The sequence below is a fragment of the Mycteria americana genome, chromosome 6 (genome assembly GCF_035582795.1).
Source record: "Mycteria americana isolate JAX WOST 10 ecotype Jacksonville Zoo and Gardens chromosome 6, USCA_MyAme_1.0, whole genome shotgun sequence".
In the NCBI taxonomy this organism is placed as follows: Eukaryota; Metazoa; Chordata; class Aves; order Ciconiiformes; family Ciconiidae; genus Mycteria; species Mycteria americana.
In genome coordinates this window covers 19,903,326-19,927,071 of record NC_134370.1, presented here as the reverse complement: position 1 = coordinate 19,927,071, position 23,746 = coordinate 19,903,326, and the positions used below count along the sequence as shown (strand labels likewise).

Sequence of the window (23,746 nt, the reverse complement as noted above, 5' to 3'; positions counted from 1 at the left end):
ATTCACATTACTGTTCTTTGATGTTAACTAGAGGAACTGCAGCGGGAGATTGAATTCTGGAAGAAAAACAAACCTCAAGAAAATGGACAAGGTGATGATTTTTTTTCCTCTCTCATCTGTATGTTAAGTAACATTGCTCATTAAGCCCTGTTTCTTCAAACACTTATGCACATGCATTGTTTTTACTGAATTCAAAGATACTATAGAAACTTGTGTAACAAATCTATGTAAACAGAATCTGGGCCTCCATGTACTGCTGCTTATCTATTAGCCAGTTGTTTTACAAACACTAGCTGTTTCACCATTATTTTTATTTGCATTTCCCTAAGCTTTTACTTTCAACACTCATGCGATTTTCCACTTGAATTCTTAATTTTCTTAATACAGCAAGATGCAGAACTACTTGAGTTTTTTACAGATTATTTTCTGTTACTGAATTTGACCAGCTGTTAAGTAGGAGGTTGTCAAGAATTAGTTATGACAAGTAGTACAACAGTTTTCCACACATGCTAAACAATTGTTTTATATAGATTCCAAAATGCTTTTTCTTTTTTTCTTTCTTTTTTTTTTTTTTTGTGGTTGACCTATGAACTGTGAGAGCTCAGTATTGAGGTGCTAAGTGAGGACTACATCCAACTGTTTTTATGCCCCTTTAATTTGACATCAAGGTTTTGATACCATAGCCTATTTGATCTGGGCATTTTTAAGAATTTCTGAAAGGCTCTGCTAAGCTAAAAAAATAGCTATTTTTAGTAAAGGATCACTGTCAAGTGCTCTTGCAATACTCTTCTGCACTCAATTGTTTATAATATCTTCTTTTCAACTTCATAACATTTCATTTTCTTTCTCACTAGTTTTGTTGTTTTGCATTTGGCATCCATTATAAGGAACAAGGTTCTTTTCTCTGTTATATAATTAAATGAAGAACTGCAGGACAGTGTAGATGAAATTATATTAGTTTACTACAACATACTGTATAGAGTATACCTATTCAGTTTTCAAAATACTTAGAAAATATTTTTATGAAATATAGACAATTGTTGACTGTTTAGACAACTATTTTTTGCTATATACATAGAGAAAAATAACATATAATTTGCAAATTTGTAGAATGTGACTTACTTTTAACCAATTTATTCTTCTGGTTCTTACCTTCTTCCCATAATTTAATGGTAAACCTAATGGAGATCAGTTACTAAGTGTAATGAGCAATTGGATTGTTTTGTGAATCAGAGGAAGGCTCTAACTCTCAAAATATACTTTTAAGTAGTAGCTACAGATGTATCTAGCTCTGTTAGTGACTGTCCTTGGCCTATGGAAATTTGACACTAGAAACCATTTGAAAGTCGTGGTAACTCATTGAGACAAATTATGAGCATTTAAACTATTTTCTGCCATAAAAAAGCATTTAGAATCTTGCCTGAGAATAAATTATTTGGTGAGAATAATTTCAGTAAGAAGGGACTGTTTCAGTTGTCAATACCATCCCCTGCAATCACGTAGTCCCTCCAGTTTAAAAGAGTCCATCAGTTATGTACTTACCACAGGTCACAACACAGTTCCCAACCTTAGCATCTAAGATCTGTAAAAAAATCCCAGGACTTACAATTTTCACATATCGGAAGGAAAAAAAACCCTGAACAGCAAAGCATATCTCAGGCATTGGTGACTCCACTAGGAGAGCGGTTACTAGAGAGAATTGATGGATGATGGTAGGAAACATACTGTGGTACAGAGGAAAAAATCTTTATTGGTCCTTTCCAAGTCTGAACTGGAGAAGGAAGAGGGCAAACAGCTTTACATTGACTCACTCTCTGGCGATCAGTTTTACGCTGAATATCTGAGAAAAGCACAGAAAGTAGACAATTTCCAAGAAGTTCAAGTTCCAAGAAGTTCAAGTTCCAAGACAAGTTCCAATTTCCAACAACTTCCAATTTGCAAGAAAGATGAGAAAAAAAATGAGACACCAAATTACGCCTTAAGGAAAGAGGCATGGAGGGTGGAGGTGGGTGGGGAGTTGGTTTGTTTTTCCTGTCTTCTGTTTTTGGCTTGATGCTTTTGACTTGGAGAATGCTGAGTCCATTTTGGTGAGACTAAAATTTCATTTTTTCTTTTTTCTATTTTTTTTTTTTTTTTAATTGTATCATATTGAACTTTAATATCATGCCTCTAATGGACCATCACATTGATTTCTGGAGGCTGCCTGTACAAACATCATTAATTCTAATATCTACAAGGATTTTTTAGTAAATAGTCTGGTGCCATTTACACAGAGGAGCATTTGAATTTCTATCAGAATATCTTGAAAGATGCGATGGTTTTTGTGTGTGTACCTATTTCTGGAATGATTTTATGATTGAAAATTTGCTAATTTTCCTAGTTCTGTAGTTGGTTTGCCTTTCAAGACTTTTCAAACTGCATAGCTAAATCTTCCTGCATTACTCAGCAGTGATAATTATTGAAAGTTGTGTATGTGTTTGCATTGCCGAAGAATCTGTGAATCATAGGCAGACACCTCAGACAAATGCTTGTGACAGGTAGACTGTACCTGCTTGATTAAAAAAGTTTGTTTCCTGGAGTTTCACAAAAAGAAAAAAAAATCTGTAGTTTGATACTGTAAATTTTGTTCATAGCAAGATGATAGGAACAAAACGTATGTATGATACACATTCAACTAAATGTATCAATAGCTAGTAGGGAGTTGTGGACAAATCTTTTGTAATTATAAAATACTTCAAAACAGTAAGAAAGAAAAGCAATGAATGTAGCTTAAAACTCATCTTGAATATGTAAACTAAGCAAAGTGAACTAATTACTGTGTCTAGAAACTTAGGCATAGATTGATATTTGTTAAAGTTTTCATTGTATCTTCTCATCTTAACTCTTCTAAATGACTTTAGAAAGTTTGTGGTAAGTGTAGGAAAACAGCAGAATTTAATCTGAAAGTTTTTCAGGAAATGCAAAAGTAGCTTATTCAAGTTACTTGTGATAATGTTTTATTCCAACAGAGAGCAGCCTTTGTTTTAAATAAAAAAAAATAAGCTGGGGATATAGAAAAAAAAAAAAAAAAAAACAAATTTTTGTAATAGGGTTATTGTATGCTGTATTCCAAATCTGTAAAAGTTACTCCATTTTATGGCTCATTGTTTGGTTATTATTTATGTACATTGCGGCCTTATCTAGATGTACTTGCTAGTCTTAGCATTTGCGTGTTCAACTATGCTAAACCTTTGAAAACTGTAGGAGATGATACCGTTTCCAAAGAGTTAGATTTTTAAACCAGGAATCAATAGAATATCTAACAGCATCAGTGAAGAGAGATAATATGGTATATGTGATTATTATATATAGGATATATGTGCTCTGCCAAAAAATATGGGGACCATTCCTCTTTTCTTACATTTTTTGTTTTTAAAGGGGAACAAGTAAGTATATGGCTATTTAGTTATAAAATCCTTCTGGAGAGAGACACCTGGAGTTTTTACAATGGTGTTACTTAGACCAGGTCAAAAGTGGATGAAAGTTATGTTTTATCTTGCCTTGGTTTACTTCATGATAACCTTTCAGGAACTTGTCTCCACTGGGTTATTGCAGCAGACTGTTAATATGAACTGATTACCCATGTTACTTTGATATACAGGTGTTGGGATTAGTTATTCCACTGTTTATTTAAAAGCAATGTTTTTTGGCAGTGAACTGCCACACCATAGAGTAGGTTTATGTGGTTGAGTGATCTTGATGCATGCACACTTGCAGGGTTTTAATCACTGGACACAAACAGAAGTAGACAGCCGTAACCATTAGTAGTCCATCTGCCTAATTATTTTCTGTCACGTAGGAATCTGTTGTTTGCATATTACATTAAAATTCCAATAGTAAAACTTTGTTTTCAGAGATTTGTAAACTGATCAATTTAAGAATGCACTGAATTAAAATTGTATAAAGTTAATTTGAAGAAAAAATATGCTCTTGACAATGAAGTATTACTTTAAATATGTGTTTGTTGCTACTGTGACTTGTAATTATTTTACACTTAAATAATATGATCTTCATATTTTACAGATGAAAGCCCAAAAGCTGATAAACCCAAAGTAGATGAGGAGTGTGATGAAAACGAAGAAGATAAAGACTATCACAGGAGTGACCCACAGATTGCTATTTGCCTCGACTGTTTACGCAACAATGGGCAGTCAGGAGATAATGTAGTCAAAGTGAGTAGTAAAGATAATCTGTGCTGTTGTTATTGTTGGCAGAATAGCATCTTACAGGAACCAAATCATTTTATAACCATTAACAATAAATGTTCATGTGGTGACCTGTCTCCACTTCCAGGCTTATTTAGTCCTTTTGTTTGAAACATTTCAATGCATCTTGGAATTTTGTAAAAAATACAGTTCCATATGGAAATCCATCTGTGCCAGTGGATTTTTTTATTTTTAATGGATTATAGTTTTGTAGTCTACAGCCTTGATGGTATAGATCTGCATTACACAACAGATTACAGCATACCACAGAGGTACTTAAAAAGCTAGCTGTAGGTGAGCTGCCTCACACTTTCAGGATTGCTGTCTTACCATGCCAGCATGACGCTGCTTTTCAGATACGTTGTGCACTGAATGACTGGGATACAGATCTTCTGAGCTGTAAACCTGATTCTGACACTGATGTGTCGACTGTGGCCTTGGGCGGGTCACTTCCAGCTGTAATATGTGTAGGGTGATACCTGCTAACTGCTGTTTTAAGAATTAGGGATATTTGGTTTCTATTCATGAAGGGAAGATTACCTAATGGTATCGAGTCTAGAAGAAAGTGTTTAGAAATGCTCTTGTATTTTAATAACGTTTTATTAAATTACAAAGACAAGAATTTTAAAAATATTAAAAATTTGTCTAATAAAACACTACTTATATTTTCTGTGTACTATGTTACATGTATAATTTTGGAAGTTCTTCCAAAATCTTCCAATTTCTCTTCCAAAATCTTCACACAGTAAGAAAGTTTTGATTCAGCAAGAAAAAATATGTATGTGTTATCACTGTCTGTTTATGCTATACACAGTAAGAAATCTGTATCTCCATCACCATGGAGGAGTCTCAGGTTTCTAGCTTTCCTGTTGAATCAAAACTATTAGGTTCTGGATTGCAGAATCTGTGATAATAGATCACATCTCAGATTTGTAGCTTCCCTGTATTTTACCTAGATTATTTGAGGATGTTTTTACTTCCTTTTTCTCTCAAGGACTGAAGAAATTCTAAGAAATTTAACATCTGTTTGATCCCCAATGTTACTAACACAAACACTTAGATTATTTAAGTTCTTCTGGGGCTTTTGGTGGTTTTGATGGTTTTTGTTTTGTTTTGTTTTGTTTTTCTTTCCTCCCTTCTGTATCTTTTGGAAATTTCTTTAGAACCAGAGATTGGTTAAATGAACTTGTTTGTCATCTTGTAAATTTTGCAAAAAAGTAAACAAAAATGAACCTATGGTGCCATCATGAATTAGAAGAGAGTGCAGTAAAATTGGTTACTGGTTGAAAAAAATATCAATTACAGCTGTCTTGCACTAAAGACTGCTCACATGCTCCAAAATGTCTAACATGGTTTTTCTGTTTTGTTGCTGTTGCTTTAGGGCTTAATGAAGAAATTTATCCGCTGTTCTACTCGAGTCACCGTGGGAACTATCAAAAAGTTTCTCAGCTTAAAATTAAAACTTCCAAGTTCTTATGAGGTACATTTGAACGAACGATGCTTGTATTTTTATTTCCCTGCAAAGTATTAGGTTTTTATGAAATTTAATCATATTTGAACTTGAGGAATATTTTTTAGCCCAATTACTAAGTACTGTTCAATATTCCAAGTTATATTTTCAGCCCTTAATTGAGAAGTGATCATTTTATCACAGTGACTAAAGTTGCTAATCAAGGAACTCATACAGTTCTGGTAACTCAGTTTGTTGCTCGCCTGTGAAGGAACAGATATGTTAGGTTTTTATATTTTTATGTAAAAAATAAATGCTTTCTCTTTCCATGTGGTTAATTAAAAAGTCACTTAATACTGTTTTGGGCTAGTAGCTACTGGGGAAAAGGACAGATCAACGAGACATACACCAAATTACTCTGCAGTTTCATTTTCTTTAGATGTAAGAAACTATCCAGTAATTATGAAGAAGTGAGGAGAAATACCATTTGAATCTTTCAAAATGCAGATACTTTTTTTGCAACTTCTCTGGAATTAGGTGCAATTTGATGGAGGGAGGGTCTTTGCTCCATGAGTGATTTGATCTTGGCCAAGACTGTTCCCTGGAGGGACTTGCTAACATGATAGAAGTTGTGATGCAGGGTGGAGTTGGGAAGCATGAGACTCCTGCCTCTGCGTTCCCTCTTCCCAGGGATACAGGAATTTTGACTTCAGCACAGACTATTTCTTCAGCCAGTTCTCTTACAGGAGTCAATGACTCCATGAACTGCAGGCTGCCTTTAGCACAAATGGCAGCACCCCAGCTTTGGTCAGAGGTAGGGCTGAGTTACATTAGGTGCCCAGGTTATTGCAGAGCTATATGCAGGAGTTTGTCACAGTATCATGACATGCTGACCAGCTGTTTTGATGTCATTTGGTTTTGTTAATATGTTAATTTAATCTGTCTCTGGCACCTTAATGGCTTGTGTTACAGAGTATCTGATTACTTCAACGTTTTGACTTTTTTTTCCTCTAAAAAACAGAAAAGCATTATGGCTATAGTAATGAAAGAATTTTCAAACAATTTCAGTGGAGGGTAGAAGTAAGATACTATAATACAGTTTAAAACAGCCATTTTTCACAGTGAGATCATTACTTTGTGTTTTATTTTGCCTTCAGTTAATGAAGAATCATGTTTGTCTACTCAGAATTGCATTTTTCCTTGTAATTTATAGTTATTTTTAAAGTAGTTTTTTTTAATTACTTTATCATTTATTTTTTAAAAATGAAAATTACAGTACTTCTGTTTTGTATCTTTGGGTTTGAAAGAGCGTTGACATAGCAAAAAGGCCTTCAAAATACAGCACAAGGCTTTCTCTTCAAACAGATAGCATGTAGTATTGATAAATAGAGGGACTGTTTGTCTACTAGTGATTTCCTACCTAGTTTAGTAGACTTCCTTCTGTCCACACCTTAATTGAAATCACAAAAGTGAAAAAATAAAGTGGAATACTACTATGAAAATTAGCCGTATAGTTTATTGTCAGTATGTTGTATTTATATACAACAGGTTTGATATACATGTCTGATGGAATTATCGTATAATGATAGGAGTTGAGGTATTAACTCTCAAGAGATTCACTTAGGAGTTCATTTAGACATTAAAATTTTGCATCCCTTTGTCTTACTGTTTGCTCTGTTGTATTTTAAGCTGGATGTACTATGCAATGGAGAAATCATGGGGAAGGATCATACTATGGAATTCATCTATATGACGAGATGGAGACTAAGAGGCGAAAACGTAAATGTTGTTACATTATTAATAAATGACATTTTGGTATATTATTATAGAGAGTATACATGCTTTCACAGCTTTGTCCAAAATATATTCTGTGACCCTTCAAAAAACCCTTATTTAAAAATGCATTTTGCATGTTTTCTGGATTTCTTATGTTAAACCCTATGAGTAAAACCCTGCAGCACATATATTGTGCAGATTCTGAAACTTAAAAATAGCAGGTATACAAAGCTTACATGCAAGTTCTGCTCTGAGTTTTAAGTCAAGTATCTGAAAACCCAAGCACTTGTTCTTTTTCTGAAAATTTGCTTTTAGCGACCTTTTGAGTTACAATAGTTGGGGAATATGCATCCAACAGTTCTTTATTAAGAGTCTGTTTTATTCAGTAGTAAACTGAAAGTGACACTGAAAAATTATTGGAGAAATCCAACTGTTTTATTACTGTTTCTGTTAATACTACACCCATTTTTTTAGATATGCTGTATAACACTAGCATCCAGATAACACAGCTAAATGGGTTTTCCTTGCTGCATATGTATATTTTAGAATTGCAATATTGAACTTATTAAAAGACATTTCTTTCAGGTCTGACATTCAGTTTGATTTAGTAGCCCTTATATTACCTTGATATTTAATTTTTTTTGTTAGAAGTCATATCCCCATTTCTTCTCTTTCTCTTATACGTTCGTTTGTGTATGGCTGTTGATTCTTCTTCACTCTTTATTGCTTTGTAGTATATGCAGGTTTGTCTATCACTACCAGTGGAGGCTATATTGGAGTGCAGCGAAGGTTAAGCACTTAACATACGTTAATGCACTGATCCGTAGAAAATTCCAAACTTTCTGTACTTTTTTTTTAAGCTTCCTAGTACTCAGAATAAAAAGCACTGGGGCACAGAGAGAGAAGACAGAGGATTAAGCACACTGTGGAGTTAACAATTCACAAGTTTCTTAAAGTTTTACCTTAATCTGAAGGGGGTGGGGGAAGGATAGATTTTGCTAGGAATTAGGGGAGTTAATGTATATAGGCAAGTATTCATTAAATTTGAAAGTAATATTGCACTGAAATTTGGTGATTGCTGAAACCCCAATATTGCACCAATAAGGGAGCTTTAAGTAGTATTTTTTCCAATACTGCCTTGAAACCAGTGGGTGTTTGTTTGGCTTGCCATCTTACTTTTTTGTTAGCATTGACTGTACTATCAGGAAATGTTGAGGCAACAACTTTAGTGATAATGGAATGCTTTCATGACATTTAATTCTGCAGCCCCTGCCTACAAACGGACTTTTGGCAGTTGCATAGGTTTGGAAGCAACAGTAACTATCATCTTGACAAAAAGGCCATTATTTGTACTGGTTAAAATTTTTCAAAAAGCTCAGAACTATAGTTTTTAACATTAAGTGAATATAGAAGCTGACAACTCTTGATTAAATTTGTAAGTTGTGTTTACATACATATGGTATAGTCAGGTATTGGTTCATCAGGTATGTGTTTCAGAAGGAAATCTTAAAGGTGCAGGAGCAGGCTGTCCCCATGTGCCGGAAGACAAGCCAGCGGGGAAGAAGACCGGCCTGGCTGAACAGAGAGCTTTTGGCTGGAACAGAGAGCTTTGGCAGGAAAAAAAGGAGAGTTTATGACCTTTGGAAGAAGGGGCAGGCAACTCAGGAGGACTACAAGGGTGTTGTGAGGTTATGCAGGGAGAAAATTAGAAGGGCCGAAGCCCAACTAGAACTTAATCTGGCTACTGCCATCAAAGACAATAAAAAATGTTTCTATAAATACATTAGCAACAAAAGGAGGGCTAAGGAGAATCTCCATCCTTTATTGGACACGGGGAGAAACATAGTGACAAAGGATGAGGAAAAGGCTGAGGTACTTAATGCCGCCTTTGTCTCAGTCTTTAATAGTAAGACCAGTTGTTCTCGGGGTGTCCAGCCCCCTGAGCTGGAAGACCAGGGATGGGGACCAGAATGAAGCTCCCATAATCCAAGGGGAAATGGTTAGAGACCTGCTACTCCACTTAGACACACACAGGTCTATGGGATTGGATGGGATCAACCCAAGAGTACTGAGGGAGCTGGCAGAAGTGCTCACCAAGCCACTTTCAATCCTTTATCAGCAGTCCTGGCTAACTGGGGAGGTCCCAGTTGACTGGAGGTTAGCAAATGTGTCGCCAATCTACAAGAAGGGCCAGAAGGAGGATCTGGGAAACTACAGGCCTGTCAGTCTGACCTTGGTGCCGGGGAAGGTTATGGAGCAGATCATCTTGAGTGCCATCATGCGGCACGTACAGGACAACCAGGTGATCAGGCCCAGTCAGCACAGTTTAGGAAAGGCAGGTCCTGCTTGACCAACCTGATCTCCTTCGACGACAAGGTGACCCGCCTAGTGGATGAGGGGAAGGCTGTGGATGTTGTCTACCTAGACCTTATCAAAACTGTTGACACCATTTCCCACAGCATTCTCCTGGAGAAAGTGGCTGCTCATGGCTTGGACGGGTATACTCTTCTCTGGCTAAAAAATTGGCTGGATGGCTGGGCCCAAAGAGTTGTGGTGAATGGAGTTTACTCCAGTTGGTGGCCAGTCACAAGCGGTGTTCCCCAGGGCTCTGTGTTGGGGCCAGTTCTGTTTAATATCTTTATCAATGATCTGGACAAAGGGATCGAGTACACCCTCAGTAAGTTTGCAGATGACACCAAGCTGTGCGGGAGCGTTGATCTGCTGGAGGGTAGGCAGGCTCTGCAGAGGGACCTGGACAGGCTGGATGGATGGGCCGAGGTCAATTGTATGGGGTTCAACAAGGCTAAGTGCAGGGTCCTGCACTTGGGCCACAGCAACCCCATGCAACGCTACAGGCTTGGGGAAGAGTGGCTGGAAAGCTGCCCAGCAGAGAAGGACCTGGGGATGTTGGTTGACAGCCGGCTGAGTATGAGCCAGCAGTGTGCCCAGGTGGCCAAGAAAGCCAATGGCATCCTGGCTTGTATCAGGAATAATATGGCCAGCAGGACTAGGGAAGTGATCGTGCCCCTGTACTCGGCACTGGTGAGGCTGCACCTCGAATACTGTGTTCAGTTTTGGGCCCCTCACTACAAGAGAGACATTGAGGTGCTGGAGCATGTCCAGAGAAGGGCAACGAAGTTGGTGAAGGGTCTGGAGCAGAAGTCTGATGAGGAGCGGCTGAGGGAGCTGGGACTGTTTAGCCTGGAGAAAAGGAGGCCGAGGGGAGACCTTATCGCTCTCTGCAACTACCTGAAAGGAGGTTGTAGAGAGGTGGGGGTCAGTCTCTTCTCCCAAGTAACGAGTGATAGGACAAGAGGAAATGGCCTCAAGTTGCACCAGGGAGGTTTAGATTGGATATTAGGAAATTTTTCTTCACTGAAAGGGTTGTCAAGCATTGGAACAGGCTGCCCAGGGAAGTGGTGGAGTCACCATCCCTGGAGGTATTTAAAGGACGTGTAGACGTGGTGCTTAGGGACATGGTTTAGTGGTGGATTGGCAGTGCTAGGTTAACAGTTCGACTTGATGATATTAAAGGTCTTTTCCAACCTAAACGATTCCATGATTCTATGATCTTTTCCTTTATGTAGTTTTAAATCACTCCCCTGATGTAAGAGATGACAAACTAAAACCTGTAAAAACTACATTGTGCTGGTAATAAATCAAGTAACATCTGGGCTTCTATGATTTTGTTTTCCCTAACTGTGTTGGGTCTTGTTATAAACTAGAAGTTGCAATGGTAATTAATTAACAATCTCTTCTTTTGGATGAAGATCAAGTAAATCCATTATCTCCGTCTTTGGTACTATTCACCATGAGCTTTTACTGGCACAGCTGTGGACCTTACAAGAGGTAGAGTCGTAAAGGGAAAATACCCATTTATTCATTAGAGAATTCTTTCCTGTTTTAAATAAGTAAATTAATTTTAAGCTTTACATTTGAAAATTAAAAAACAAACAAACAAACCAACATTAAATGGTAGATGTATATGTCCAGCTGTGGATGCCTCTTATCTGATCAGAAAATCATCTCCTTCGCAGTTTCGGTGTCAGAACTGCTCATCTTCGCAAGTCTGCTCACAGGATGGCACTTTTTATCAGGTAAGAGGCACTCACGACTGTACATACTACAGTCATTAAGGTCCTGTCAGCACTTCAATGGTAATCCAAGTTACGGAGTTTTTATAATTCCTCGCTACAAAGTGCTAAAACTCTATGAGAAAGTCCTGAGCATTTTCGTTCATTTGGAGAAAGCTTTACTGAATGAATAAATAGAATCCATTCAAAATGTTTAGGGGTTTCTTTCTCTTTACATTAGGCCATTTATCTTTTTGTTAGAGAGATACCATTCTGTAGGCTGATATCTGCATCAGTCTGGAAGGATTATCTACCTCTTCCTATCTCATCCTTCTAACTGGTAGCATCGGGCAGTCACTGACAAGGGATCAAAACTGAAGAGTGTGAATCAAAAGAGACTACATTGATTTCATCTCTTTATGGCAATTCCTATGTTCTTTTTAATGGAGTAAAGAAATGTTATATTTTTCTGATACTGTATTCCTTTCACATCTTTTAAAATTAGAAATGGAATAATGCCTTATCTCTAAAATGTAAAAAACCAAAACCTCCAGAACCTGCAAACTGAAGTTGATTTCTAAATTTCATTGATCAAACGGTTCATGCCTATATGAAACAATATTTCAGTTTCCTCATTGAGAATTTTGATTTGAACTAATTTCTAAAAGTTACTTTGGAAGTTTGAAATAATATTTTTGCTTGAGCAAAAAATTAAAAGTTAATGATAGAGGGTCATTCCCCACTAGGGATGGGAGTGACGTACTGCAGTCGCGCCTACTTCAATAATGAGAATTGTTCCAGCATAGTGCATTTTATTTATACTGTTGGTTTGTAATTTTGTTTGCAAAAAACACTGAGCCTCACTGGTTTACATGGCAGTTTCAGTGAGGTGACTGCTCTCTCTGCCTGTGTGCACTTCCAATTAGAGTTGAGTACTTTTAGCGCTAATTTATATAATCAAAGTGAAAAACACGTGAAATAGCAGTTAAATAATATGGTAGTCATATCCTATGCAAAGAAATCAGAGACCAAGTAATTTACGATACTACAAATAAACATTTTTAAATTGCACGTGGAGACTACAGATGGTGCTCCCTGTCTTCTCTCCTAAATGCCCCTGCAACTGTTGAATACCTCTGGTTTTATGTTTTGATTCCTCTGCACTCCAGTTTGTAAATCCCCAGCAAGTATGATCACATTTAGTTCTGCTGATCATTTCACTACCATAGCATGGAAAGTTTATTAACCTGTATAAGTCTCTGCAGTGATATCTTTCTGTTTTGGTCACTGAAGTTCATCTGTATTGCATTTGAAGGATGCAGTAAATTATTTCTGGTTTTAATGATAGCTTCTGTAATAATTCTTTATAATTCCAAATTTGCAGTACAAAAAGGCTTAAATTGGTGATGTTCCTCTGCCCTGTGGTGGAGAGGTAGTTCAGCCCATACAGTTGCTAAGACAGTAAGATTTTCCTGGGTTTTGTGCTATAGAAAACATCCACTATCCTATTGAAGTTAAGAGGAAAACATCAGACTTCATTTAAGTGCTGACAGACTGAAAAAATAAGACATTTAGTAAAATAGAGCTTCCAGCAACAAGTGTCCAGGCATTCCATGGCACTTTCTGGAAAGCCGCCCACTCTTGCCTCTCATTCCACAACAGTTCTGTCCAATTCAGGGATCCAAGCTGTTGATTTGCCTTTTTTTTTCCAGTATGAACTAATGAAAATGTATCATGAGATCTGAAGTTGAGGAGTTTGGATTTGGGGGAGAAGTTAGCCTTCATCTCTCAGAAAATCACCTGACAGCAATTTGACCTGATCTTTTTTCTTTTTTTTTCTTTTTAATTCCAGAGTAGCCTGGCTCCCATTAACTAGTGCTGACTACTAGTATAGCTATGGAACCTCCATATAGATAAAAATCAAACAAAGTACGTCATCTATAAATGGACTTTGTTTTAGAAAGTATAAAATTTCAAGATTGCTTTTCTTCAAACACAGCAACACAGAAATAAGAGGAGTTGTTTGAGCACTCCAAGTATATATGCTGTAAAACGTATAAATCATGAAATATATAAAAGCAGATACAGGAATTTTATATTAATGACAAACAACTACAACTAGCTGATTAGAGATTAAATATAGATTTGAAGTACAGGTATGGATTTAACTGTTGAAAAGTATAGAATTATTTCATATAAGTAAAACTGATTGCCATATACATGTGTCTTAGGGATAAGCTCTGGCTATTCTTAAGGCAATCTTGAATTGCATATTCTTTGTATTTTTTATGAATTATGTCTTCATGTTTTCTTGTCTGTTTTTGTTGTTGTTTTTCTCTTGCTTTTGTTTCTAGTCTTACCCTATGGTACTTCAGTATCGACCTAGAATTGACTTCGGTTAGACCAAAGGGCCAGATCCCACTGAGATGAATCCTGCACTATTTGTTTACCCATCGACAGATTGCACAATGAATGGATGTGCCTGGATTAGGGGGACACAACCAGATTTTCAGCATGCAAATAAGGACATTGTCTTTCTTAAAATTGTCAGTTGCATCTCTCTTGTTTCTATTAGAGCAAGCCAAGTGCCATTCTGCTACTGAAATGTGCATAAGATATTTGTGTATCTTACGAGTGTGCTGCAAATCATAGCCAAAATCATGAAGTGTACAGTCAAGATTCAAAAACTATGGAATATTTTTCCTTGTGTGTTAGAAAATTTTCCTGGTCCTAATATTGATTACACTAGCAAAATGGCAGAGTGCTCATTCCATGTGGTGTTGCAGTTTCACACACTTACTATTTTACTGAATATTGTTGTTTAAATCATAGAGTACTGTACAAATAACTAAGGATTATACCTTGAAAATATTTTGTATAGAAAATATATTTAGAAAAGTGGTGATTGGGCCACTACCTTTTTCTTGATAAGCTTCTCATGGGTCCAGGTATAGCTCGCTCATGAGTGTGCAACAGTCCTTTTGCGGTGAATGAAGATTAATTGCCCTTAACAAGAGATGTAGAACATGGTAATTCAAAACAGCAATTTTAAATCTTCTAAATAGAATTCTGCTAATATTGCTTAAAAGCATCACAGCCTTTGTGATTGCACTTTTCTGTGGTTTCCCTAAAGACTGGAATTTGGGATACTAGGTATTTTTGGAAAATGGCTTCTGGTCAGATTACATTTCTTCTAATAAAGCCTTCATAAAAATGAAGTTAAAAATAATGTAAATGTCTATGGAACAAATAAATTTCACTGTAAGAATACAACCAAGGCAAAATTTTACACAATTATTGCCTTTCATAGCAGGCATTTCCTTTTAAGATTGGTTGGAGGTATATAATATGCTAAGACAAAAATAATATATAGCTTTAATTACATTATATATCTCTTGTCACCATCTGGAGTTTAGAATTCATTGTAGAAATTTTCATTGGTTAAAGTCACATCATAAAATTATTTCCATAAAATTAGAGGTAATGCAATACTGAAGATAAGCAGTCTGACCAAAATAATTGTTCAGGTCTTCTTTTTCCTAAGACCTGGTAGTGCTGGATAAAAAGTGATTGTTGCCTTAGGTATTGCAAGTGTAATGGTTCTAGCATAGAAAGTTTATGGAGGTTTCTGGTAATGTTGCAGGGAGCATAGTAATGGATATGTTTTCTGTAGTCTTCCATTGTCTTTGCTCTGCTTCAAAGTCAGTTGAGTTTTTCACTTCAAATTTTGTGGAGATACTTATAGTTCAGTACCTTTATGTAATTTCTACTTAATACACGCCTGCTAGTATTGTAGATAACTATTTACTTTCTTATGCCTTTTGCATTGAGCAAAAAGGAACCAAATCAACTTTTCAGCAGTTACTATAGAGTGAACTAATCTTATCTAGATAAGACAAAGTGAAAATTCTGTCTTGGGATCAAGTATAAAAGGTAGATGCAAGGCTGTAACTCCTTTGTAAATTTTTGTTCATGTACATTAGTATGTTTCTGTAGGAGAACGAAGCATGTTGTGGATTAAATCTGGCCCCTTTAATGTTAGTAGGAGTTCTAACATTGATGACTTGAGGAGTCCATATCTAGTCGGGTTGAATTCTACCATTGCACTCCAAAGCCCATATGACATACAGAAATAAAGATGCTGTCGGTAGCCGTCTGTTTAGGAAACCTGCCATTGCAGGTCAAGGTTGCACATATTGTGCAGATGCCAGTGAACCTGGGGAAGCGAAAGGTTCAGGAAGCTGCTGCTCCTTTCCGCAGGCGTAGTGTGCTGACTGGTATAGGCACTGGTTTGCCCGCACTGTAGATGGGAAGAGGTGTACATGCTGGCTGCAGGAAGCGGTTGTCTTTTTGCCCACCCAGTCTGTGATGTGCTACTTGGCAGGAACAAGAAGATACCCCATGTAGGGAGGGCCCTTCTCCTCTGCAGTCTCTAGGGAAAAATAGATTCTTTGTGTATATAGAGGTCCTCCTCATGGAGCAGCTTGGAAGAGCAGAGCATGCATTCTAATTGCAAATCATTCTTCTCTTTACTATATACAGTTGTTTTGTACAGTAGAAATAGGATATTATTTGTAAATATTTACATGCACATACAAATGACACCTTACAGTTTTTTTATCTTTCACGTGTTTTTCTACCAGAATTTTCACTGTAGATTCACTTGACATAAAATGCCTGTTTCAGTTTATCACAAACCTAATGGTAGTACGCTTAAGCATAATTTCTGCTTGGTTCAGGGGACAATTTTTTTTTCTCAACAGTTGCGCTTGCTGCTTTGACAAATTTGAACAGACTTGTTTTAAAAAGAGAAGAACACATTATTTTTAATCCATACTAAGTTATCTTACATAGAAGTTTGCATCCACCTAACAGGACCCTTGAAATAGCACTACTTTGTATTGGCTTCTGAATGGCAACTAATAGAAGATTTGACTGTTTAATGACTTTCCGTATTCACAATTCAGAGAACCATGAATTCTCTTGATCAGAATTGGACATTGGTTTAATTCATGGTATTTTCTTGATGCAACTTAAAGGTAGATTGCAGAAGGCAAATCTTCATTTTAAGCATGGAAAATACTGACAGATATGATTTAATGTTCCCAGCTGAGAATCATGGCATTAAATGCATATGATCTAGCCACCTACACTTTATGCATTTCTGATTTGATGGCACGGTGCCTGAGTGCTGTTATAGTTTAATAGTCTTTGTAGCAGTGAGGTGCCAGTGAAATACATATCTTAACTGGGCAGCTTGTGTAACACAGGCATTGCCTTCTTCACAGGAAGTTTCTCTCCTGTATAGTACCTATGTGCCATGTGTCTACAGATATGCATATTTAATTCATTTGTGCCAATTAAGAGTATCTGAACAGCATAGGAATATGAGAATGCCTGTACAGATTCCTGTGTGCCAAAGATGGGGTAAAGTGAAATGAGTACCTAAGCATTCCATTAAAATTGCACCATATGCCATCCTAGAGCAGATTGCTGTATACAGTCACACTTTCTGAGCATTTCCCTGACAAAGTGTCACCACTGCATATTCGTAAAGAATAGGAATATAAAATAAGTGTTGCTGCCACTGTGTTTCTATGGCTTTCAATATTGGCAGTACCTAGCTGCAGAGGAATAAGACCTAAAAAATTCCGCACTACTACCTAACCTTTCTGTCTCTTATTTAGCACATTTGGTGCTTTTTTTTCCCCCCCTAAAAGTGGAAGACTTGTATCTGCTTTTAACTCTGGGGTAACTCACTAATGAAAGTCAAAAGCAACTTTTTGTTGAGCATAGCTGTATGCTGCATTTGTCTAGTAACAAACTGTAAGCTAGATTTTACAAACGAGATCCTATAACAATCCTATAACATATCTCAAACAATATGGAATTAGATGATTAATCAAGAAATGTATCTTCCATCATGCATTACTACACTGCTCATAGCTAAGGGCCTAGTCCTATAAGCATATTTTTATTTGGATGAAATACCAAATAAGATTACTACAGTGATCAAAGTGACTCATCACTATAGTAGGTACTGTTCATTTGAAAGCTTCTGGGATTTGGGTCCTAGGAGTATGCAGCGCTATAAGTATATTGTGCATACTCAGCTAGCTTGCAGTTATTATGCAAAAAAAATTTCTAAAACATATTATTTTGACTTTACTGAAAATGTTATATAAAGCAAAGTGCCTGATTATTAATACAGAATACCTTTTAAGTCCATTATTTGCATTTGGCAGGGTAATATTTGCTTCTGTATTTTATCTATGGTCTTAATATTTTCAGCAAGATTATTTCGTAAACATGCTGTATTGAGAGCTTTCTTTCATGGGAAACAAGCAGAAAAAGAAATGTGTTCTGTTAGATAATTTAAAATTGAAAAACCTATCTCAGTAGAAACTATATGAAAAGAATGACTTTTATATTGAAATTATTTCATTTTCGGCATGAGGAAACCTTGAATTCTGGATCTTGGTCTTTTTTTCTCCTTAGGCTCCAACAATTTGACTTGACTTTTTCTCTTCCGCCGTTATCAAAAACAGTTCCTGTGTATCTGCAGGAGAAAAGAGATTGATCACAGTCCCTTTAGATATAAGCTAGGCCCTTGTTCTCCGCTGCAGACAAAGTGATGGTCCAGCGTTCCATCTCATCTCTCCCATGTATAATTGTTAGACTTGACTTTGTGAGAGAAGTAAACAATTTTCCTTCCCTGCTGTTTTCTAAAATAACAAAATAGGCCAGTGTTTAGTCCTTTAACTGAACCAGTCACGGAGTTGTATTGTTCGGTTTCTGGTTTTTTACATTTTCATATCACTGAAGACACCAAGAGGCATTCACTCCCCAGAAAAAATGTTCTTGGGAGGACTTGCAACAAAAGGAATAGCATTCAGGTCAGCCAGGTACTACGTCTGGTAGAAATATTAGATAACAGATAGTTGTTCAAAGCCAATCTTAAATCTCAAATTAACAGATTGAACCGTGTTTATGGAGGGGCTACATAAAATACTGGTCAATTACAGGGACTGATCAAACTAATTTTTAACTGCCTTTGGTCTTTTCCAGGATAAGACTTATATGCCTGTCCACAGCAAATACATAAATATAGACATGCTTAAATCAAGAACTTGGTCCAGTTTCTTCACTTAACCTAGACAGGTTGAAGGCATCTGTTTGATTCCGTCGAAAATGCATATATCATGCAGGATATTTCCCTCTCATTTTACTTCATGCTATGTCATTTTATTATTAATCTCAGTTAAAATGTCTATTCAAGCACCCTGTATCCTGTCATTAATTCTAGGTTCTTAGACATCCTTTGCCCATTCCCATACCCCACCCCAATTTCATGCCCAACAAGTAGAAACATTGACAAGTTCTAAAGGAGAAATTGCAGATGAGGAATCAGCTCATAGGTCTGGTTCATCAGGCAGCTCTCATGGATTTCAGTAAGTTTTCACAGTTTTGCATTTTGAATCCTTTATAGCCAGTTTGAACAAGGTAATACTTCCACAAGGTGTTCAGCTAAAGACACTTGTTCGAGGAACGACTGCAGTCTACTGGAGCATGCTCTAGCATGGATTCGAAGACGCAAGGGATTGATTCACCCTAAAGGAAATGTGAAAAGCTTCCAACTGCTCATTTACCGCTAGTTTTATCACATATGGGTAGTCTGGCCTTCAGACCTCAGCTGAAACTTCTTTCTGTAGGAATGTCCTCCAAAAGATGATCTTATAATGGTAATATATTTTTCTTCATAAGCAGATCTACCTGTTGAATTTTTTTAAAAAACTACTGTCTACACTGTCTGTAGATCAGATTAAAACATCAGATTCCAGAATAGAAAATTGATTAATTAATGAATTCCTGACACATTCTTCCATCCAAGGTATGTGCCATAAATCTTCTTATGAATTCAGGTAGCTTGCTACTACACTTGAGTAAGGACGTTGTTTCATTCTCTAGTAAGCAATTTAGATCCGTGCCGTTCTGGAGTGTGGCAGTGAAACGGAGGAGCTCTAGAGGTGGGTGGAAAGATCCAGGCTACCTTTTGTACTTGCAGAAAGAAACCCAGTTCTGTAGGCCCAGGATGGAGGAGACATTCTGGAATGAAAGGTGTCTACAAGTGGAAGTTTTTGTAATTACATTAATTTTAACCAAAGAGAGGCATTAGTTTGACTTTGCATGTTTATCTGAACCATTAGGCATACTTTTCTTTGAAGTAACTTTTATGTGTATTTTTAGCAAATGCTTCTAACAAGGTTTAATAATGTGACAGTTGACAGGATGAGGTGAACAGAAGTAGTTACTGTGCATTTTCCTTTTTCCTCATGATAGTGAGTGGAAAGCAAAGTAAGAGAGTAGTTTGCTATACAATAGACAAAATTGCTGCAACAGTAAAACGTTTGTGCTGCTAGTTAACATACTGAGGTTTGTATTACAAATGAAGTTGTAATAAAGATGTTTATCAAAGTGCAAGGCACATATTTTATGATGGTATTCTACTCCTAAAATTCTGGTTTGTATTCTATTGAGTATAGTAGACGTTGTTGCTGTTGTCTCATGAATTTCGATGCGGTAAAATGAAACATGCTCCCTTTTTACTGAAAAATATCACATACTAATTGATTTAAAATTACTCTTTGTTGTCAGATATTTAGTTTGTTCAAAAAAAGGTTTTTTTAAAATAAAATATTTTTATGGATAATCTGATTGCCTGATAGTTTTAAGGGACCTATTTAATACCAAAGGTAAAGCCACCCAGAAACTGACTTGGAATAAGGCACTGACACTTTTCTGGAGTGCAGTGATCAAGAGTTACACCTGGAATCAGTCACGCCGAACTTAACTGGTGGTAGCTGAACGTCACCAAGCTAAAGGGTTAGGCACACCTAGCAGTTTCCAAAACAAAATAGAAAAGGAAAAAAACAACAGGAGTTGCGTAAAGGTTGAGTTACCAGACCTAGAGTAGCTCTTTGAGTCACAGCTCATGTTCACGAAGAAAAGCACAAAGGCTTGCATTACTGATGTGTCTGCTATACCTGGCCTGTGAACTAATAAAAATCTTCAGTGTGCTGTCAATCCTGTAAACCTTCCAAAGCACAAAATATTCACCAAGCTACTTTTGGGTTTTCTAGTCGTAGTTCAGTGATATTTTGGAGGGTGGAAAGGACAGACTTGGAGGATAATGAGAAGATATTAAGTATGTTTTACAGATTTTTATAGATATTTTTTTAGCAAATGGCATTGCTGTCCTCGATGTGAGACCATTGATTAGCAAGAAGTCGATTCTTTTACTTGTGCAGCATAAAATAGAAAGAATAAAGAGATCCAAATATCTTTATTTCCTTTTCCAGGATAGTGATTAACTAAACTGGAAATAGGACAATTTAATTCTTTAGCTGACTGAAATATTTCGTGCTAAAAACTTACTAATTGTATTTTTTTCCTCAAATACAAGCTGCTTAGAATGAACATGAAGCAATGCATCATTTTTTTCCCCTTATTGCAGACTTAAATATTGAAAGGAAAATATTTTGCGTTTTTTAAAATTAATGCAAAGCCTGAATTGTTGGATGTTCCAGGCTACTGAATAGATGATATAGAGTTACTCCCAATAGATTTTGGGGGGGATGGGGGCCTAAGTGTCCTTATACAAGCTGTGATCCAAGTTATGATAAGAAAGGAGCCTATGGTGAGCAGTAATAACGTTCTAATGCTTCCTTGCATTTGATCAGTAGTTACCAGTTTTTAATATAACAGCCATCACAGTACTTAGGAGCTCATAGAACATATTGTGATGTTATGTTGCTAATTTGTTTTAAAATATAAAATGTTGTAAGCTTTTTGTCAAAAGTGATAACATCATATTACAAATAAACCTTTTTGTGGTTGTAAAATTTAGCTTATAAATCATTCAAATTGAAGTGAAAAAACACAGGTCATTGTTAATGACAGTCTATCCTACTATTGAGAATATATGTATTTTTGTAAAGGAAAAGCACTTGTAGATATTTAATCAGTCCAATATCTATCTATGTTAATGTTTTGAAAAAAAAAAAAAAAGAAAACAAAATGCTGCTTAGAGAATCACTTACATATTTTTATTTTTTGTGCTCAAATGCATTTTCTGTTGATTTATGGAATGTTTATTCTGTGTGAAGCTGTATAGTTAGTACAGCTGGGCTAAATGCATTTCTTACCTTAACTTAATCAATTGTATCTGACTCTGATAAGATATTTTCTGTCCGATCAGAAAGCTAATTGCAAAACATAGACTGGTGGTGCTGTTTTTCATCTTTGATATTAGTTTCATCCTGCCTTATAACATTTCTACTTCATAATAATTATTAAAAATACTGATGATTTTTTGGTGATATTTGTGTTTTAATGGATGTTTCAGGGTATATTTGGTTATTCAGTTGAATCTTATTATACTTATAAACATTTTTATAAAATGCTGACAGAATTTTCGGTACAGTATTTAAAAAACCAGTTCCCTGGATGAAAAAGTATGCCAGATTAGTCAAGTTTCATACTTACTTTCCTCCAGAGGAAACTACTGCTGGGTACATGCATGGAACATGATTGCATCACTAAAGTTTCTGAGCATTTGTATAAATAGTATTTTTTAAATTCAGAATACTCATTTCTTGTAATGTTTTGCAGCTATTTGAACCCTCACTTTTAACTGTATTTTGATTCAACATAGTGCATTAACACAGTTTCAGGAAAAAAAAAAAAACCAAACAGTAAAGCAAAGAATTTTATTAAAGTACAGTAAAGAGTGGCGACCACATTTGTTTGTAGTTATTAGTGTACAGTCCAAAACATCTTTACTTATTTCAGTGGGATTCTACAGGGGTTTACTCTGTGGGCCTGATGCTGAGTTAAGCGCTTCAGCTTGACCTCAGCAGAGCTACTTCCTTTAATTAGCCTTGTAGCTAAGTCTTGAAATGACCCAGAGTTCCCACTTTCTCACTGAATTTCCTTTCATGGGTGGCTAATATTGTTTAAATTTAATCTTGCTATATTAACCGTCCCATAGGTAAATAAGTTTTGCAACATTGAGTGTGTACACTAGCAGTAGAATTCAGTGTTATAAACTCAGCTGAGTAAATACTTGCATAATTGTCAAATTGGGGGAGAATTTCACTCTATGAACGCTTGTAATGCCACTATCTCCTTAACACGCATCCTTCACAAAGATCTGCAAGTGACCACGTTTCGATGTGTTTCATTATTTGAGTATTGTCCACTTTTGTAATTTTTGTTAAGAGCTAATTTCTGTATTAATTCATAGGGGGTCAACATCTCAGGGTCACAAAGTAGCAGTTTAAAAACTTAAATCCATTTGAGCTGAGTGCAATACCAGTATTGCAGTCTTGTATCTTTTAAAGAACCAAATATGTTGTGTTTTGAAGTATTTAAAAAAGCACTGTAAATTTCACCCAGTTCTACCAAAGGAATGTTTGGGGTTTTTTTTTAATCTGTGCTAAAATCCTTAGAAGCTGAGTGTGGCCCTGGAAAAAATGAGACACCTATAACTCAGTTAGCACTAGTGAGCGATTTTACAATTAGGTAAGGGAAGTACCGGTACTAGGGGGGATTTTTGGCAAAACCCCATGGTCCTGCCGCTTGATGTAGAGTGAAGTGTGCCTGTTCCAAGCTGCATCGACGTTTGTAAGCAAGATTTTAGAACAACAGCTTGTGCAAACCCTGTAAAAACGGACCTTTTAGAATCTTGTGTATAAATATATCTGATATGTAATGATATTTGTAATTATGTAACTACCTGTATGGCTCAGTACCGGTGATGTTAAATTGAGTGCTTCATGCTAATTTCAAGAATGTTCACAGCACCTTTATAACAGCTGATAACAAATGACAATTTGGTCTGACCCGTATGCTGCAAGATGCCTCTAGCCCAGTTGGATTAATTTTATGAAAAATCTAGATGAGCAAGAAGTATAACTAATCTGCTTACTAGCACTGAATTGCTCCTTTCTCAAAGCAATAAATATATTCATGTTGTAACATCTGTTGTGCAGCCTACAATACGAGTTGTTTTGTTGCATTGTTTCTATATAATTTATTTTGTGCAATAAAAAATCTCTGGTTTTATCTGAATTCTCTCTAGTTTGTAATAATATTTTAATTAAAACATTTACTAGCTTTGTATCTTAATCATGCAAGCGTAC

General features: G+C 36.2%; 1 protein-coding gene across 6 annotated transcripts in view; it reads left to right on the top strand.

The window, feature by feature from the left end:
• The window catches only part of PCGF5 (polycomb group ring finger 5), a 125,131-nt gene extending 101,462 nt beyond the window's left edge, over positions 1 to 23,669 (top strand). For 5 of the 6 annotated variants that reach the window (XM_075504853.1, XM_075504852.1, XM_075504854.1 and 2 more), the window contains 6 exons: positions 32 to 91; positions 4,063 to 4,211; positions 5,626 to 5,724; positions 7,384 to 7,473; positions 11,508 to 11,567; positions 13,898 to 23,669. In XM_075504853.1, coding sequence (XP_075360968.1) covers positions 32 to 91; positions 4,063 to 4,211; positions 5,626 to 5,724; positions 7,384 to 7,473; positions 11,508 to 11,567; positions 13,898 to 13,945 — 506 coding nt within the window. In that variant the 3' untranslated portion in view covers positions 13,946 to 23,669. The remainder of the gene's footprint in view (positions 1 to 31; positions 92 to 4,062; positions 4,212 to 5,625; positions 5,725 to 7,383; positions 7,474 to 11,507; positions 11,568 to 13,897) is intronic. The other variant, XM_075504857.1, reaches the window with a different exon arrangement.
• Positions 23,670 to 23,746: the final 77 nt, after the last annotated feature.